The sequence below is a fragment of the Papio anubis genome, chromosome X (genome assembly GCF_008728515.1).
Source record: "Papio anubis isolate 15944 chromosome X, Panubis1.0, whole genome shotgun sequence".
In the NCBI taxonomy this organism is placed as follows: Eukaryota; Metazoa; Chordata; class Mammalia; order Primates; family Cercopithecidae; genus Papio; species Papio anubis.
The window spans coordinates 137174166-137193237 of NC_044996.1; the positions used below are offsets into that span (position 1 = coordinate 137174166).

The window sequence follows — 19072 nt, forward strand, 5'->3', positions numbered from 1 at the left end:
GCCACCGTGCCCGGCTGCATCTGAGGATTTTTACAATGACTCTTCAGATTCATGAAGTATGTTATTTTTTATTGCTTTCTCCCCTGTGATATTCCTTACTCTTCTGGATACTCCATACGTCTGACTGACCTACTTATTTCTTATTTATCATTTCCTACTAATTTTCTCATAATTTTAAAAGGCTTATTCTTCTTGCATATAGGCTGACATGAGGAAGTAAGTATCTGTTCTTAGAGAATGACACAGGGAACCAAGTAAAATTGTGTTTTCTGAGAAAATATTGATATGTAGGTTTTAATTATATTAGAAAACCAACTCTACTTTTGAACTACTGACTTTGGTCATATTCAGTGTTTTGAGTTTTTAGGGAACAATCCCCACCCACTGGTTTCTTTCCAGAGTAGAAATTGTATCTATGACTTGTAGAAATAATTAATATTAATCATGTCTTATAAAGCTTTTCTACATAAAGGCTTTCTTTAAATAGAATGAGCTCTTTATTGGCCTTGACTAGCAAATGTCTCCCAATTATAGCAACAGGGTTGCTGTATTGAGAAGAATAAATTTTAAAATTCTATGATTATATTACAACAGGAAAAAAAAAAAAAAAACAAGAAATGCGATCTTTCCAACACTTTTTTTTGTACAGGTTCATTTTCTTTATAAAAAGTCTGAGCAAGAAAGGGTCTTGCTTTGTTTTTTCTCTTTAGAGCAACAAGTGAGGCCTCAGCCTATAAGAAAGGAAAAGCTCCCTGTCTCACGGCTCAATCGAATTGATTCGGTGGGGCCATCAGTGTGGTAGGCAGTGGATTTACATTGGCCTCATAGTCTGTCAAGCGGCAGAAGGGAATTTGCTTGCCACTGTGAAGGTAGTTTTCTGAATCTGTCTCCTCTTCCCGCTTGCCTTCCTCTCCCTCCCCCTTGTTAGGAAGATCATGGCGTGAAGACAAACAGATGCCTGCTGCCAAAATGCGCTACTTAACCTGACCCTCAACCAGGCCCACAAAGGAGGGCTTTGAGATCCCCAGCGAGGCAGCCCCTGCATTTTATCACGCCGTGAAATTTGGAGTGAAAGCCCCATGCCTCTGGCTGTTTAGCCATGAGGGATATGGTGATGATGGTGCCTGGAGGGAATTGGGAAGCCAGCGAGAAAAAACACAAAGTAACAGCAGGGACAAAGGCGGCCTCCCCCCACTGCCCTGCTTTGATTGTTAGGTGGTCTATAAACTCCGAGAAATAGAGGGCCTAGGGCACAAGAGCATTTTGTTGTCACTGGTTCATTTAGTGTTCTGGATGGGGATGTGGTGGAGGCAGTGATCAGGAAGGAGCCTTTTCTGAGCTAGAGGGGTCATTGATTTTGCTCATTAACAAAGAGCGACAGCAAGTACATTTCCCAAAGAAAGAGAGAGAAGCTTACCACTTCATGGGAAGGACTTGCCTTATCTGACAGATGTGTAATCTCCAAAAATATTTAGTCCACTCTATTTCCAACAGAAGATGCCATTCTGATACTTTTGCCTTGCATTCTCTTTGTAATACAGTCTTTGCGTGTTAGTCTATCACATTTCCTGTTGAAAATGAGTAAGTTGGATGTGAGTTTCTTGTTTTTCTATAAACATGAAGACATTTCTATTATATTAAAGAAGCAGAAGAGAAGCATTCTATAAATTATAAACGTGCATTCAGTGACAATAGAAATAAAGCAAATCTGTTTCCTCTTGGTGAAGTGAGGGTACATTAGTGGCAGCATCTTGGTGAAACAGTTTTCTGAGGATACAGGGTATTTAAGTTACTCTTATGAATTGATACATGTATAACAATCTGAATGAGTTGGGAAGAAACTAATAAAACTTGGAAAACAGTGTCTTTTACTCTTCCTTCTGTGTGTTCTTGTCCAGTTAAACTGTTACATATAGTGGCATTAAATTACATGAAGCTGCCTATTCAAATTTGTGGGATTTGTACACTTTATTTTAAATCTCCAAAATGATTTCATGTGTGAGTGAGATTCTTTTTAAGCTCCCCCCAAGTGGAAGAAAGCAGGCATTAATGGCATCATCTATGTCATAATTATCACATGTCTGTTATAATAAGGATGTTCTTATGTAAGTTATTTTCAGGTGCATTAGAATTTCACTTAGGGACTCTTTTTTTTTTTTTTCTTTTTTTTGAGACAGAGTCTCACTCTGTTGCCCAGGCTGGAGTGCAATGGCGCCATCTCAGCTCACTGCAACTTCTGCCTCCCAGGTTCAAGCAATTCTCCTGCCTCAACCTCCTGAGTAGCTGGGATTACAGGCACAAGTCACCACGCCCGGCTAATTTTTGTATTTTTAGTAGAGATGGGGTTTCATCATGTTGGTCAGGCTGATCTCGAACTCCTGACCTCGTGATCCGCCCACCTCAGCCTCCCAAAGTGCTGGGATTACAGTTGTGAGCCACCGCGGCCGGCCAACACTTAGAGAATCTTATCATTTGATAAAGCAGACCTTTGAGTGCTGTCTTTTGGGGTAATTAAATTACTAGTTTTACCAATGGTGTGCATGCTTTTGGGAAAGGAAAGCTAGGTTCTTTCTCTCTGATAAAGGAAACATACATTTCTTCAATAAGAGTCATTTTCTTTTCTTTGTTCTACTGGTCTACATAAAGCCTGCTATACTTCTAAAATATATCCAGCAGTCGCTGTAAGCATTGCTAAGATCCAAGCTCCCACTTGCCCCAAAACTAAAGTTGACTCTGAATAGCCTGTGAATTGTAGATCATTTGTCTTCATCTCAGAACACAGCAGAAACCTTTGGAGTGCCTCTAGCTTGCTGAAATTTACAGTTTTATTTTCATGCTTAAAAAGATCAAATCTATCTGGAACATACTCTTTCTCATCCCACCTGCTTTTGCCTGGTTAATCCTACTCATTTTTTTTTTTTCTTCTGTCTACACATATCCCTTTGCCCAGGAAATTTTGCATAGTTGTCACTTGGGTTAGGTTCTCCCCATCTGTACTTCTGTATACCTTTGTCTCATGGCTTTGAGCCCACTGTACTGTAATGGCTTAATTTTGTTCTCCATCATACTCTAAGGTCAAAGCATGAAGACTGTGTGTTTGATGCATCCATGTGCCCCCAATATCTCTTGGATTGCCCAACACATAAATGTGAATCAATAAATACATATGCAGAGAAGGTAGAGAGGGAGGTTACAAAGTAAAGGGAGACTCTTGTAAGATTAGAAATGAATATTGGTGACACAATAGATAATCAGAAAAGCTGTGGCTACATTCTTTGCATTTTTGATGTCACAAGAGTTAAAAAATTTCAGTTCACATGTATCATCTTAGTTGCTTGCATCAGGTAGTGTCAGTGAAGAAAACAAACTACTCCAGGTACATAAACTGGAACGAACTTAATACAAGAGATTAGATGCTTCTAAAATGATTAGAGGTGTTGAAGGAATGGACTCCAGGCTCAGCCTCCAGAAATGACTCTAAAACAATCGAGAGCTGACTCTCCTGCTTGCTCTGAGCCCTCTCTGGTGTAACAATGTGGGAGTCAAGAGCAGTCCCCTGATGAAGCCTCTACAGATACCCAGGAAGCTGGAGAACGAAGACTTGAAGACTGCAGCAGAAAACCTTCACACTTCCACAAGGTTCTAAACCATAGAAATAGTGAACAAGGCACAAGGAAGAAAATACCTTCTGTTTTCTTTTTGCCTTCAAATGCTGCATAAATATATTGATAAGCATAACCTAATTGAATTCAGAATTTTAGTGGCATGATCATCTGGGAAATACAGCTTCTACTTCCTCTTCCACTAGAAGGTGGGTGTGATGGAAGTTGAATGCATACTTTTGTATTTTCCTTTTAACTTGCTCAGTTTCTTCTCTCCAATATGGTAGCCATCAGCCACATATAGCTTTACAGATTTCAGTTTATTAAAATTAAATATTTCATCTTCCAGTCTCATTGGCCACATTTCAAGTGCTCAACAGCCCCATGTGGCTGCTGGTTGCCATATTGTACGGTGTATGTACAGAGCAATTCCATTCTTGCATTATGTTGGACACCACTGCTCTAGATAATATGAGCTACTCCTTTTTTCTTTTTTCTGCATTTTTTTGGTTCAGCAGAGCAACTGATGAATGAATGGGTAAAGGGGTTATGAAGGTAAGCTGAGTTAATCAAAACGGTGTTAAGTTAGCTAAGTTGTAAAATGCAAAACAACAAGAGGAGGAGACATCTTTGGTTGAGTCCTTAAATGTGTATTTCAGTCAAGGGGATAATAAGGGAAAACAAGCAAAAGAAACTGACATTTGCATTGCCCACAGTATGAAGGAGGTGCTTCTAAACCCTGTGCAAAGTTTCTTGAAAGACTGCAATAGTTTAACATAAAACTCTCATGATCAAAAGTTACTGAGTTAGTGTTTGCTGCCCGTTTTGGTTGGGTTCACAAATAGCTTTCATTGTTATTGTATTATGATGGCATTCCACTGGCCACAAGAACTTCAACATCACTCTTTTTGGGGTGAAGAGAGAATAAAATTTATATGAAAGTGAGGTTGTACACATTTCAAGTTTGGGTTAAAGGCCAAACAGGTTCTATTATAAATGGAGTTTTCCATCCATAACTAACATACATTCTCCACCATGGTGTTTCCTTTTAAGCATCTGAAAAGTTATGAATATGATGTCTAACTCATTAATCTGGAGCAGACCTACCACATAATGCCAAATTGAATGGGTTTGCTCAGGGATGCACTAATGTCTTAGAGGAGCTTTCATGTTGACAAAGCTGGGGTGATTTGATCTGGCAAGGGAGACAGGAAACATGAAAGTCCCCATGAGATTTGGCTCCCTGGTCTTTTCAAGAGCACACCATGCCTTCCTTGAGTTTGACATATCAGACAACCGAGCCACACAGATAGATATTAAGCTGTCAGTGTTACAAGCTCCTTCTATCAGAAGAGGATTAGTGTTGACACTGTTGCTGATTGGTCTCACTGCACAGACATGCTTCATTTTAGGTTCTCTCTTAGAACCTACTATAATCACTCACCTCTCAGACAAAGAGATGCATTTCTTGGAAACAATAAGCCAACAGCATATAGTTACCCATGACCTTCTTATATATTACTGATATAAACAATCTTGTTAAGCAAGAAGCAGATATTATAAATAAGACAGGCTTTTAAGTAGCTCTGTGAGATTTAACATAGGGACAAAGAGCAAAATCCCATTCCTCCTGTGATGTGTGCCGCATTTTATAAGGTCATTAGCACAGGAAAAAAGGACACCAGGCCACCCAACTTGGAAATACAATTGACATGGTTCTCCAGAACTACCAATCAAATGTTTTCTTAGGAGATGTGTGTTGTCAAGAAAATGTGTAGAAAAAATATATATATGGAGATGAGGATCAGAGCTAGATGTGCATAAGCTTTTAAACATAGCACCAAGTGAGGGAAATCCTAATCTCCATTCAACTTGTCACAGAGGAGTTTTTTTTTAACCTCGCAGCACAGTGATGTCAGAATCATGCTGTGCAGATTCAATTCTGACTTTCACTGGGGAGACGGGCCTGGCTGTTTAAGCCCTTGGAATGCTGTGACTGGTGATTCCAGTTAAGTTACGCAAAATCTGATCTAATGAACACTTGAGATTCTGGACGCACAACATGGGTCCCCTTAATTCAGCCTGCAAAAGCCGGCTAATGGCTCTGCCAGGATTCTTGAGTTATTTTGATTACCTGGGGGTCAGTATTGGAGAAAGCTGAGCGGTGGATTGGATAGTCTGCCAAAGGATATATACAGATGTCCTATAATCAGATTATAATTTAAAAAATTGTGTGTGTGTGTTACAGTTTCTGGGTTGGAAATTACATGTACAGATAATATTTTCTAGCCCTCACTGATTTTTTAGCACTTTGATTAAATATGCACTTTTATTTTCACACAGAAAAAGCTGTCTTGTTATGTGTATCATTTTATTAAGTTGTCCGTGCGCCAATACATTTCCCACTGAGGGTGAGTTTTTTGTGTCTTTAGGAAAATGTTCATGTGAGGATGTAAGCTTCCTCCTGTGAGGAAAGGACACCTACTCCTCCTTTCCTGCTCTGTCTTGGCAAAACACCAACATCAGTTTTCCTTCATTGGGCTTTTAATAAACACAGACTGATTCTGCTGCTTTTAGAATTCAGGTATGAATGTAGCCAGGGAGTGAGCATACTACTGAAAGCTAATACACATGCCGTGCAGTAGTTTGCAACTGCAAAAGAAGTAGGTTCTATCCATCTCCTGTCTTCCTTGCGAGGAACATTTTGCTTGGATGTTGTAAGGAGGATTTATCTAGTATAAAGGAGAGAGGGACAAAGTGGGTCCAAGAGGCAAATTGGACCACAGTGTCCAGTGACCTCGTTTCCTGTGTTTTGTAATTAGAGGTGATGGCAGAGAGGAAGGACAATTGGGATCCTTACAGAGTCACCCTGGAGCTTACCTGCGACTTCCAAGATGATCGAGGCTATGCTGGGTCCTCTACTTTAGGGTTTCCGAGGCTGTGGTTAAACCACCAGTCTATACAGCCTATTAGAACTGACTTTGTAGAGCCTAAAAGATTCTAGGTTTTGTCTCTTTCTTCTTGAACAGTTGCTTGGGAAAACATATTATCTAGTTGGTATGAGGTTTCAGATCTGAAGCATTTGTCTTTAAATCTGTTTATCCCTATAAGCCCATTGATAGGAACTTAAATTTTTTAATACTCTTTGCCCATATATTTATATCCGTAATAGCTTTTTAATAATGCCAGCTAGAGAAAACTTGTAATTTGAGATTTTAAATAATTTTAAGATTATTTTATGAATTTATTTTTAATTTTAACTTTAAAAAACACACTTAAGGGCCGGGCGCGGTGGCTCAAGCCTGTAATCCCAGCACTTTGGGAGGCTGAGACGGGCGGATCACGAGGTCAGGAGATCGAGACCACTCTACTAAAAAAATACAAAAAAAAAACTAGCCGGGCGAGGTGGCGGGCTCCTGTAGTCCCAGCTAGGCAGGAGGCTGAGGCAGGAGAATGGCATAAACCCGGGAGGTGGAGCTTGCAGTGAGCTGAGATCCGGCCACTGCACTCCAGCCTGGGCGACAGAGCGAGACTCCATCTCAAAAAAAAAAAAAAAAAAAACACACACACTTAAGAAAGTTATGAGAACACTGCAAAGAACTTCCATATACTTTTCATGTAAATCAGGGTATTGCAAGCTCTCTGTCAAAGATTCGTAAATATTCTTTGCTGGCTTGGTCTTCTGTTGCAGCTACTCAACTCTGCTGCTGTAGTGCAAAAGCAGCCACAGGCAATATGCAAATGAACAGGCAAAGCTCTGTTCCAAACAAACTTTATTTACAGAAACAAGAGGTGGGCCACATTTGGTCCCTGGTTTCTAGTTGCTTGACCCAGTCTAGACTTAGCAGTCGTTTTTCCTTTTCTTTTTGGCCATATTTGCTTCATCATATTCTCTCTCTCTGCATATACACAAATGTGTAATGTATACATATAGACTATGTGGATATATACACACACATACACTTGTAATGGTTTTTTTCCAACCATTTGAAAAGAAGATGCAGCCATCATGATTCTTTACTTCCAAGTAATTAAGCATGCACTTCTTAAGAACAAGTGCATTCTCTTAGTAACTACTAAGAGAATGGAATTATCAAATGTAAGTGATAACACTGATATAATACCATCATTTGATAATACAATTATCAAGTGTAGGTGATTTAACATTGATGTAATACCAACATCTAATCTATGGTTTATATTTAAACTTCACTGATTGTCCCGATATGTTCTTTATAGCCTTATTTTGTCTGATTCAGGATCCAATTCATCATTATGTGTGGCATTTGTTGTCATGTATATTTAGTCTACTTTAGTCTGGAACCGTTCCTCAGTCTTTCTTTGTCTTTCAGGACATTGATATGTTTGAAGACTAGAGGCTAATTGCTTTGTAGATTGTTCGGTATTTCCTCTTGGTTAGATTCAGGTTCTCTGTAATGGGCAGGAATCCTGGTGCTGTGAGATGCTGAGTCCTTGCTAGTGCATCCTTTCAGGGGACACCTGAGTTTGGTTTTGCTTTTTTCCCCCATTCTTGGAGGCAATGTCTTTGATCCTTTAGTTAAGGTGCGCTCTGCTAGGTTTCTACACTGGAAAGTTAGCACTTTCTCTTCATAATTAGTATCTTTTCAATTTGAGCAGTGACCATGGGAATACTATTTGAAGCTTCAATACTGTACTAAAAATGCCATATTAGAAGATTGCGGTTGAAATATAAGAATGCAAAGAAGGTGTGCTTTGTCTTCCAGGTAACAGAATTCCATGACTTTGTCTACTTCAAGAAACTTAATGATATGCATGATGGTATCATTTAAGTGAAAAAGAATTACATTGAGAGTATGGTTTTCTGATAATAACTACCTTGAGTAATTGCTTTCCTCTCATTTAGTTATGTAGTTTCTAAACACTTCCCGTGAAACTCAAAGGACTGCCTTTGTTGTGAAAAAGTAGTTGTGATAAAATGAGGCCCATGTTTCCTGATAAGCTTCGCAGTGAGAGACTCATTAGCTTTCGGATGTTTCAGAGCAAGTTGATTTGTGATGTGAACCGTCTCAGGCCTGATGCTGTTGTGCTGGGCTGGCATGCTAATCCTCTGTGGTTGAGGCTGCAATGATTGTTCAACTGCACTTCAGAGGGCTGTCTGCCAAAAGATTTCATTATTTTGGCAAGACACAGTGTACTTTTCAACACACAGGATTGTAACAATTTCTATACAGTACCAATTTAGAGCTGGAGGGAGGCCATGAATACTTCTAAAGGCAGTAGGGTGCACATATTTTAGGAAATATATTTGGGAGAAAAAATACAGCTTTCATCTAAAAAGCAGGTCTACAGCTTTTTAGAGAAACTTGCTGCCATTAATTCAGAAAACAGAAATGGTCTTTGTAAACTTTTGTAGGTAACATTGTTATATGATATGAATGTATACCCATATAAAATAAAAAGTTGGAGGTGTTTTTTATTTTTTTATTTTTATTTTTTAGAACCCCAAGGCTTATTCCTTATATCTAGGCAATACTCCAGACAAAATTAAGTATAAAGCATTATTTGATTTTTAAATTATTCAACAGAAAATACTTTTGTAAAAGAACAGGTACTGTGCTCCGGTCTCAGGATATCCCTTCTCATTCCACGTTCTGGCCACACACAGAATATTACCACCCCACTCAATCTTAGCTTTTGGAAATGTGGGCAAGAAATTTGGCACTTTAAAAAACAATTATTACAACATGCTTGAGAGACTGGAATTAAGAGAAATTTGAATTTCTTTTCCAATTAAAAGGGAAAATGTAGGTAGGCATTAGGGAAATATGAAAGAACTATAAAATAAAGTCTCCTTATTGGTCCTCTAGAAATGGAAGAGAACTAGATTCACTAAGTACCTACTATGTGTAGACACCTTAAAAGGTGGTCTTTATAAATTTCATTTGAAAAAAGTCCACCTGAGCAAATATTTTTTCACTCTTTTATGTATCAGAAACCTATAGTTTAAAGAGGCTAAAATAAAACCTGAATGGGAAAAAATCATTTAGCATAAGGTAGATGAGGGATTCTCCTCTGGGTCAGTCCAAATCTAAAACTCAGTGCTCTTTCTGTTGCCTTCAGACTTGGCTAGAATCATGACTTTCTGAGTCCCTCACCTGGGAAGTGGCCTGACTTATCTATCCATTCAAGACTACTAAAGCCCAGCCACCAGAATTGCATCCATGAAGGCACACACATCTAAACATCAGTGCCTTCCCACCATATTGGAAACCTGTGGCTTATTCGCACAGGTTATCAACATGCCACGTGATCATTGTCACATTTCTCTACATTCAAACTCTTACATCCTCTAAGCTGGAGTGAAACTGTACATTCATGTCCAGTCCTAGGCAGAGCCATGGATCTAAACCCTACCACTTGGCCATTGCCTCTTTGAAAATGTTTCCGTTCTCAAATCTGGAAGCTGTATAGTGTTGGGTTCAGTGATATGAGTGATATGTTGCCTCTCTAAAAATTCATTGTTTTCATATTGTAACCCCTACAACAGTCTCTGGGACCTCGGTCAATTGATAATTTCCTACTTCTTCTACATCTTCAATCATCCTGATCTTCAGTCAGACTTCCTCCATTTGATCCTTTTTTTTTTTTTTTCTGGCTTCTAACATGTTCCAATCACCTCATTTTGAAGCACAAACACATAAGGAGAGAACAGAACAGATTAAAGAAAAAAAAAACTTTACTAAACCATGAAATCTCATACAGGTTGCCATTCTAGTTTTCACATAGCCCAACTCCTAAAATTTTTGACACTCCAATTTAATTTTTTCCGTACCTCTTCTCTATCTGTATCTTCAATGTTTGCTTGTAAATGTACATGCTGCCTTGATCTTTCTAGAGACTGTAAGGTCCTTGAAGTCAGTCCCTTGTGTGGTTCATAGATTTAGCAGTGGACCCATCACTTAGCATGATACTGTGGTTATAATTAGAACTCAGGAAATGGTTGTAAAAGGAATAAATTAATGAAGAGAGCAAGACAAAAGAAACTTATAATGCCATCATTAACTTTAACCTTTATCCTAAACTGCATATCCACAATTTCAATAGCTTGTTGGACAACCCTCCTTGTACGTTCCCTGGACACCTCTAACTCGTTGTGTTAAGCACTCAGTTCCATATCTTTCCCCATACTTGTTTCTCCTTCTTCCTTGATCTTGGTGACACCATCACTTCCCTTGAGATCTAGATTGGAAACTTTGGTGCCTTTCCCCATTTTATTTCTCTCATCCCCACTTCTCAAAACAATTGGTGACTATGTTGATGGGATTGCACTTCCATATTCCCTTTCATAGGTTAACATCCTTTTCCTCCTTTCACCCAATGTCCTCTGACACCCTGGTGGCATATTGACACTAGAAATGGCAGAGAGAAGATTGAAAGATGTTGTAAAGACTTTTGCTCTGGTTTAATTCACTGCAGTGTCTCACCTCTCTAATCCATCCTCTATTCCAACACCCAAGTCTTCATAAACACAAGTTGGAGCAAACAGTTCATTCTGAGTGTATCAGTGGCTCCTCATTGAATCCAAGGGCTATCCTTCCAGCCTTGTTTTCTGCTATGTATTTTCTCCTACTAGCAATCACACACCATACTCCCCACTCCATACATTCAATATTATCCTCATCCCAAATTTACTTACAGCTGGTCAAATCCTAGTCACAGTCACCCTTCTTTTTTTTTTTTTTTTTTTTTGAGACGAAGTCTCGCTGTGTCGCCCAGGCTGGAGGGCAGTGGCGCGATCTCTGCTCACTGCAAGCTCCACCTCCCGGGTTCACGCCATTGTCCTGCCTCAGTCTCCCGAGTAGCTGGGACTACAGGTGCCCGCCACCACGCCCGGCTAGATTTTGGATTTTCAGTAGAGACAGGGTTTCACTGTGTTAGCCAGGATGGTCTCGATCTCCTGACCTCATGATCCGCCTGCCTTGGCCTCCCAAAGTGCTGGGATTACAGGTGTGAGCCACCGCGCCCGGCCCACAGTCACCCTTCTAAGCTGATTTATGGGTCCCTAGTTCTATGAAGTTCTTTTCAATGATCCTCTATGAAAATACATATCCTTTTTTTTTCATTTCTTATGACTTTTTTTGTTTGTTTTATTTGTTTATTTATTTATGAGATGGAGGCTCACTGTGTCACCCAGGCTGTAGTGTAGTGGCACAATTTCAGCTCACTGCAACTTCCAGCTCCCAGGTTCAAGCATTTCTCCCACCTCAGCCTCCCAAGTAGCTGGGGTTACAGGCGCCTGCCACCACACCTGGCTAATTTTTGTACTTTTTGGTGGAGACAGGGTTTCATCATGTTGGTCAGGCTGGTCTTGAACTCCCGACTTCAAATGATCCGCCCACCTCGCCCTCCCAAAATGTTGGGATTACAGGCGTGAGCCACCGCGCCTGGCCAGCATTTGTTCTTAACTCATTTATTTTATGCTTCACTGATGCAGACTTACTTAACTACATATTTTTCTCCCATAAGAGATTCTACACTCCCTCAGGGCAGAATGAATCATGCCACATTTTCCCCCGTCTTGGTGACTAGATAAGTACTTTGTACATAGGAAATATTAATCCATATTTGTTGATTTAGCTAATTTGTTGCTAATTTGAACAGATTGAAATCTATGGACCTGCTGTTTGCTTTGTTTTGGGTTCTAGTCATTTAGCATAACCTGATCATGAGTTCTACTGGTTGATTATTGGGCAATGTAAAATTTTGAATTTTGTGTGAACCTTTTTTGCTTTAGAATTTATTGTGATGGCTGTTTTGGTAAGAACATTTCTTCTGCTGTCCTTTTATGAAAGTGTTTGGTTAAATGTAAAGTATGGAATTTGGTGCTAAACTGGCCAGATGGTGATTCACCAAATTAGTATCCACAATTTCCTTGTTGATCAGTACTTCCACTCATGAGTTGGAGGTCTTTCTCTGTGACATGAAATAGTCTTATTGGTTGTGCTTATATGAAGATCTTAGAATGCGTAACACCTAGGGCATTCTGGAACTGAATCCCAGAGAGGTCTGAGAATATCATAGTTTACTAATCCCATGGATTTGCAAAGTACTTTTCAGTGTACAGATATCTTTTATATACATTGTCTCATGAATCCCCTGTAGCAAGTGGCATAAAGTGCTTTATCATGGAAAATACCCTTTCTTTGAGTGTGCTAAAGCATGGGTTCAATCCCAATTGCCCCAGTCCCTCCCAGAGCCACTAGCTTTGTTTCCTTAACTTCTCTTAACTTCAATATTTCCTCTCTAAAATGTAAGAATAATTGCCTTTTTTTTTTTTTTTTTTTTTGAGACAGGGTCTTACTCTGTTACCCAGGCTGCAGAGTGCACTGGTGTACTCTGTAGTCTCAAACTTCAAGGCTTAAGTGATCCTCCCACCTCAGCCTCCAGAATATCTGGGACTACAGGTGCACACTCCCATGCCCAGCTAATTTTTTTTTATTTTTAGTGGAGACAAAGTCTCACTATGTTGCCCAGTCTGGTCTTGAACTTCTGGGCTCAAGAGATCATCTCGTCTCAGCCTCCCAAAGTGCTGGGGTTACAGACGTGAGTCACCATTCCCAGCCAATAGTGCATAATTTTACATACTTCTATAGATGTGTTGTGATGAGGCTCCATTAGACAAACAGTTTTTAAAATAGTCCATAATCTGTAAAGTTTCTAGGTTAAGTAGAAACATACTTACTATCTACCTGCCGAATGATGACATATGCGATTAGCTCTCTCAATCTACATATTTTTCTTTGAAATTTAAAGTGTTTCTTCATTGGAATTGAAGCAGTAGCCTCAGAAGAAATGATTTTAGTCTATCATCCTAAAACTTGAAAGCCTAAAACCTTTGCTAAAAATATAAACTTTGGTTACTCTTTTGGATAGTTTTAGGTAGTACATGATCATGGTGCCTCTGTGAGTTTATGTAATAGATTCTAAAGCAGTTGTCTCCTGGAAGTAGTATTTCTCTCATAATCACTCCTCTTGTGGAAGAGAGATATGGGGTTGTCACACGGTAAACCCCAAAATTGGGGTTCAGTCTGGGAGGCCATATGGGTTCTTGGCTTCATGCAGGAAGGAATTCAAGAGCAAGGCTACAGAGTAAAGTGAAAGCAATTTTATTAAGAAATTAAAGGAATAAAAGGGTGGCTGTGCCATAGGCAGAGCAATGGGGTGGGCTGCTTGACTGAGTAAACTTACCATTATTTCTAGATCATATGCTAAATAAGGGGTGGATTATATATGAATTTTCTGGGAAAGGGGTGGGGAGTTCCTGGAACTAAGGGTTCCTCCCCTTTTTAGACCATATAGGGTAGCTTCTGGACATTGCCATGGCACTTGTAAACTGTCATGGCACTGGTGGGAGTTTCTTTTAGCAAGCTAATGCCTTATAATTAGTGCATAATGAGCACATGGACAACCAGAGGTTGCTTTCATTTGCCATCTTGGTTTTGGTGGGTTTTGACTGCCTTCTTTACTGCGTCCTGTTTCATCAGTGGGGTCTTTGTGACCTGTATCTTGTGAAACTAGTCCTGCCGACCTCCTAGCTCATCCTGTGACTAAGAATGCCTGACCTCCTGATAATGCAGCCTAGCAGTTCTTGGCTTCATTTTACCCAGCCCCTGTTCAAGATAGAGTCCTTCAGGTTCTAACACCTCTGGCAGGGCTGCAGTCTTTTGACATACTTTTTTTCTTTTTAATTGCTTGGAAAAATGGAAGTTTTTTGTTTTACATGAAGTATGAGAGAAAGTGTGTCATTGTCGTTTTCTCCTGCAACACTTTAGCTTTTGTTGAAATCTTTTTTTCTTACTGGCCAGAGTATTATAAAGAAGTAGACTTTAGGCAAACTTATCCTGCAAACATTTACTCAGATGATCGTATATAGGTTGTGCTTGTCAGAGAGATTTCATGGAGGATTACTAAAAGAAGATGTTGGCTGTCATTAATAACATTTTGAAAAATGTCTTTAGATACTGCTGATTACTAGTTATTAGATCTGAAGCAGGAATGCAATTAAAATAGAGCTTTAAATGAATTATATATACTGATGCTAGACTTGGCAGAGCTTCTGGATTAATAGCAAAACAAGTGTGTTGTGCATTGCTTTGATTAGCATTCCAGAAATATGCCTATTTTTGTAAATGGTATTTGTTTTGTATAAGGTATTTGACTATTCCACAAGCTCTCAGGACAATGGTTATGTGGGATTATGGAGATTTCAAAGACTTGAGATTTTTTGTGCACCGATGTCTATAGTTGTGAAAATGCAACTGTGTACACATGTAGCAGCATGTTTTCATAATTTATATTTTTTGCAATGAGAGAAAACAAAAATCACATGCTTATTTTCAGACACTGTTAGCCACATAGCATTTAACAGTTTCTTTATGGAATAAATGTTTGTTGAGTGTTTCTTGAGTGAAATGATAAAGACTTAACTTGCAAGTGGCAAGAGTGTCATGTATTCATTTCAAATGGTCTTGATGAAGAATTAGGTATTAGCATACTTATTAAATAACTACTAAACATTTTTGCCTTGAAGCAAATGTCTAGAAAAAATAAGTAACAAGAGTTTTGAGGACAAAGCATTGATGTAGCCGTAGGAAACAAAAAACTGGTTCTTTAAGGAAATCATGAGATAAGTAAGTTAGGTAAGTTTTTAAACAATGTTTAATTTCTATTAAAATTGTTTTACTTTTATAATTACTATATTGGTGAAAATTTTGTTTTTGAACATGCTTGAGAGAAGTAAGCACTGTAACTTGGGACAGGCTCATATATGTCTTAGAAAAGAATTGTTAAAGAGCTCAAGTTTTTTTAAAAAAATTAAAATAATTAAAAATGTTCATATGCAACATTACTTATGAAATCTAAAATATTTTTATGAGAAATATATGTTCTTAATGACACTTATATGAAGCAAGAAAGAGACATTACTCCAAACAGTAATGGTCTGGGGATTGTTCACAGGCAGAGATTCAGCTACTTGCAAGGTAAGTCTTTGTCAACATCCAACGAGCATTTATTCCATAAAGACACTGTTCAATGCAAACATCAAATTGATGGCAGTTCTTTTTAAAGTTTAGTAAGCATCAGAATTTTCAGTAGAACTTGTTAAAAAGAGATTCCTAGGCCCTGGTCCCAGAGATTCGGACTGTAGGTAGAGAATGTGGCCCATGAGTTTTCATTTCACACAAACTCCAAGGGGTGCCCATAATATCAGTAATTGATCGCACTTTGAGCATTATTGTTATAAAGAATTGACAGTTGGCACAGGGGCAGTTGATTTCATACATATATTTGATTAAAAAATGACAATAAATATTGAAAATTAACTTTCTTCATAGAGTCTTCCAGTGTATCTTCTAACTATATCTGTATTTTAAAACATGGCGGAGATTACTAGAAAATAGAGTGAAAAAGTAGTATTGCTTCACCATATATCCGGAACTCTACATTATACATGTCTGAAATTTAACTGAGAATTTTTTACTGTCATTGGAAAATTCGTCAATAATGAAATAGAAATAATATAGATAAAATAACCATGAATGTATGAGGGCTAGGGCTATGCCTATATTTAGATGACTGACATCTGACTATATATGACTATTAATGTTTAAAATTACAACTTGCATGAAATATAATTTTGAGAATCAAGTTTCCATGCATATGAATGTAACATTTTTTTTTTCAACCATGAGACCTGGCTACTATCAATCAGGCACACACAGACATCCCAAATGTACACACTATATATACTTTATTTTTATTTTTATTTTTGAGACAGAGTTTTGCTCCGTCACCCAGGCTGGAGTGCAGTGGCCCGAACTTGGCTCACTGCAACCTCCACCTCCTGGGTTAAAGCAATTCTTCTGCCTCAGTCTTCTGAGTAACTGGGACTACAGGCGGGCGCCACAACACTAGGCTAATTTTTGTATTTTTTGGTAGAGCTGGGTTTCACTTTGTTGGCCAGGCTGGTCTCAAACTCCTGGCCCCAAGTGATCTGCCCACCTCAGCCTCCCAAAGTGCTGGGATTACAGGCTTGAGCCACCACACCTGGCCTCAGACTATATATATTTTATATATCATGTATATATATAATATATATACTATGTATTAGTAATAAACTATATTATATGTGTATATAATTTGTTTATCCAGCAATCTTACTGTTTATTGTTACAATCGTTCTTGAACCAATATTGGAGTCTGGCTAGTGTCTTTGATTTATTGGAATGTATATAGTAATAAGTTATATGCATGTATGTTTAAGGAAACCTCATTTTCTGTTATGAGACTCTCATGTCATAATCTAACAGATTTATTCAGTGTATTTTAATGGAGTGATTAAACTGGATGTATCTGAATGCTGTTGAATTCATTGAGATAAGGATACAAGTTAACAATACATATGTGCACATACATACAGACATAAATTTAATACAATGCGTTTTCACTTAATTACTTGTAGAAGAGTATGCAAAAAAATAGCCCTGTGCTGCTAATTTAAAGGAAATGTAATATTAAGTTTTATGAGAAAAATTTCCTCTGAAACAACCTTTAGAAAGTATTTCTTGGCTGGGCGCAGTGGCTCACGCTGTAATCCCAACACTTTGGGAGGCTGAGGAGGGCAGATCACCTGAGGTCAGGAGTTCGAGACCAGCCTGGCCAACATGGTGAAACCCTGTCTGTACTAAAAGTACAAAAATTAGCCCGGTATGGTGGTGTGCGCCTGTAATCCCAGCTACTTGGGAGGCTGAGGTAGAAGAATCACTTGAACCTGGGAGGTGGAGGTTACAGTGAACCGAGATCGCACCATCGCACTCCAGCCTGAGGACAAGAGCAAGACTTTGTCTCAAAAAAAAAAAAAAAGAAAAAGAAAAGAAAGTATTTCTTACTGAATAGAAAATATTTCTTACCCCAATTCCTCCAGCTGATGGTGACAATCATTACTTTTCCTGTAAGTCACTGACAGGCGCTGTAACTTTTCCTTTTCAATTGTGTTGAAATACATTTTTTGGTTTGCTTTCTGTAATGGTGCTTTTGTTCAGATTCGTATTATACCCAGTTTAAAAAAGCAGCTGATTCTTTGGTTTTCTAAACTAACCCGAATAAACGAGCATTGAAAAGCAATAATCACAGGTGAATTCTTTTTTCCTCTCAGCTTTGTTTCTTTGTTTCCATGTTTTATTTATTTTTATTGTTCCTCTCTTCCAGTGTCTGGAGCCCTGCAAGGAATCCGGGGACCTGAGGAAACACCAGTGCCAAAGCTTTTGTGAGGTAGGAGACCGTCAGTGATACTTAAAACACTTGACCCAAATCTGACTATGCTTATGTGGGTCATGGGAATGAATGGCCCTCTTATTCTTCTGCAGCTTGGGGAGTTCATTAACTGCAGGTGTGTGTGGGTATATGTAAATTCATGTAAAAAATACAGAGCCTTCTTAAAACCTGGCTACCCACTGCTTGCATTATTGGCTAACCAGACAAAAAAAAATTTATGATGCGTAGATGGAAGACTACAAGCTTTCTAAAGGTATCGATTGTCACCACCCTCTCACCTTATATCATAGCTATTCTGAGCAGTTTTTACATGCTTTTGAAGTATTCATGCCATTTGGGAGAAGAGACTCGTATTATTACTTATGGTGTTTCTCAAATATTTTCATCTCTTTGTTCCCCCTTGGGGTTCCTCCTCATATCCTGGGCAGAATGCTTGCCTGCTTTTAACTGTATAGGAGAGAGGCATTTTACTTCACCTAACTATCAGTTAGTTTAGTATCTATCTGTTCATCTATCCAGCCGGTCAGCCAGCCAGCTAGCCAGCTGGCCATCTATCCATCCATCTATCAATCCATCCATCCATCTATCATCTATCCATCCATCCATCTATCCATCCATCCATCCATCCATCCATCCATCCATCCATCCATCCATCATCTATCCATCCATTCATCTATCCATCTATCTATTATCTATATATATTTATCTGCCTATCCATCCATTCATCCATCCAGCCATCCACCCTTATATCTACCCATTCATCTCTCTATCCTCCTTATTAGAAGAATGTGTAATATTGTCCTGAAGGACTACTGTCTAAAATCACCAATAGCACAAAAAAGGAGAAGATCTGCTTTACTGGACTGTCTTCCCCAGGGAATACAGGGGGCACAGGCCCTGTACCAGCCTGGATTCTGCTGAGAAGTAACCAGACACAAGGCCAAGCAGACTGCCTGGTTCCAAGGGTTCCAAGGACAGTGGACTTGAGAAGTAGAATCTGAAGGTTTGGGGGGAACAGTAGAGAATGAGTCAAAAGAGTCCATTTTGGCAGTCAAGAAAGCTCAGTTGAGGGTCTTGGCCAGAAGAGGTGCCCCGACATCAGAATGAAATGGTGTTATGGATTATCTTTGAACAGAACTGGGGGGTGAAAGGGA

General features: G+C 38.9%; 1 protein-coding gene across 1 annotated transcript in view; it reads left to right on the forward strand.

Annotated features, from left to right (window-relative positions):
• The window catches only part of ANOS1 (anosmin 1), a 209183-nt gene that overhangs the window by 90498 nt on the left and 99613 nt on the right, over nt 1-19072 (forward strand). Inside the window, exon 3 of the mRNA XM_003917382.5 lies at nt 17853-17915. Within this exon, the coding sequence (XP_003917431.1) occupies nt 17853-17915 (63 nt within the window). The remainder of the gene's footprint in view (nt 1-17852; nt 17916-19072) is intronic.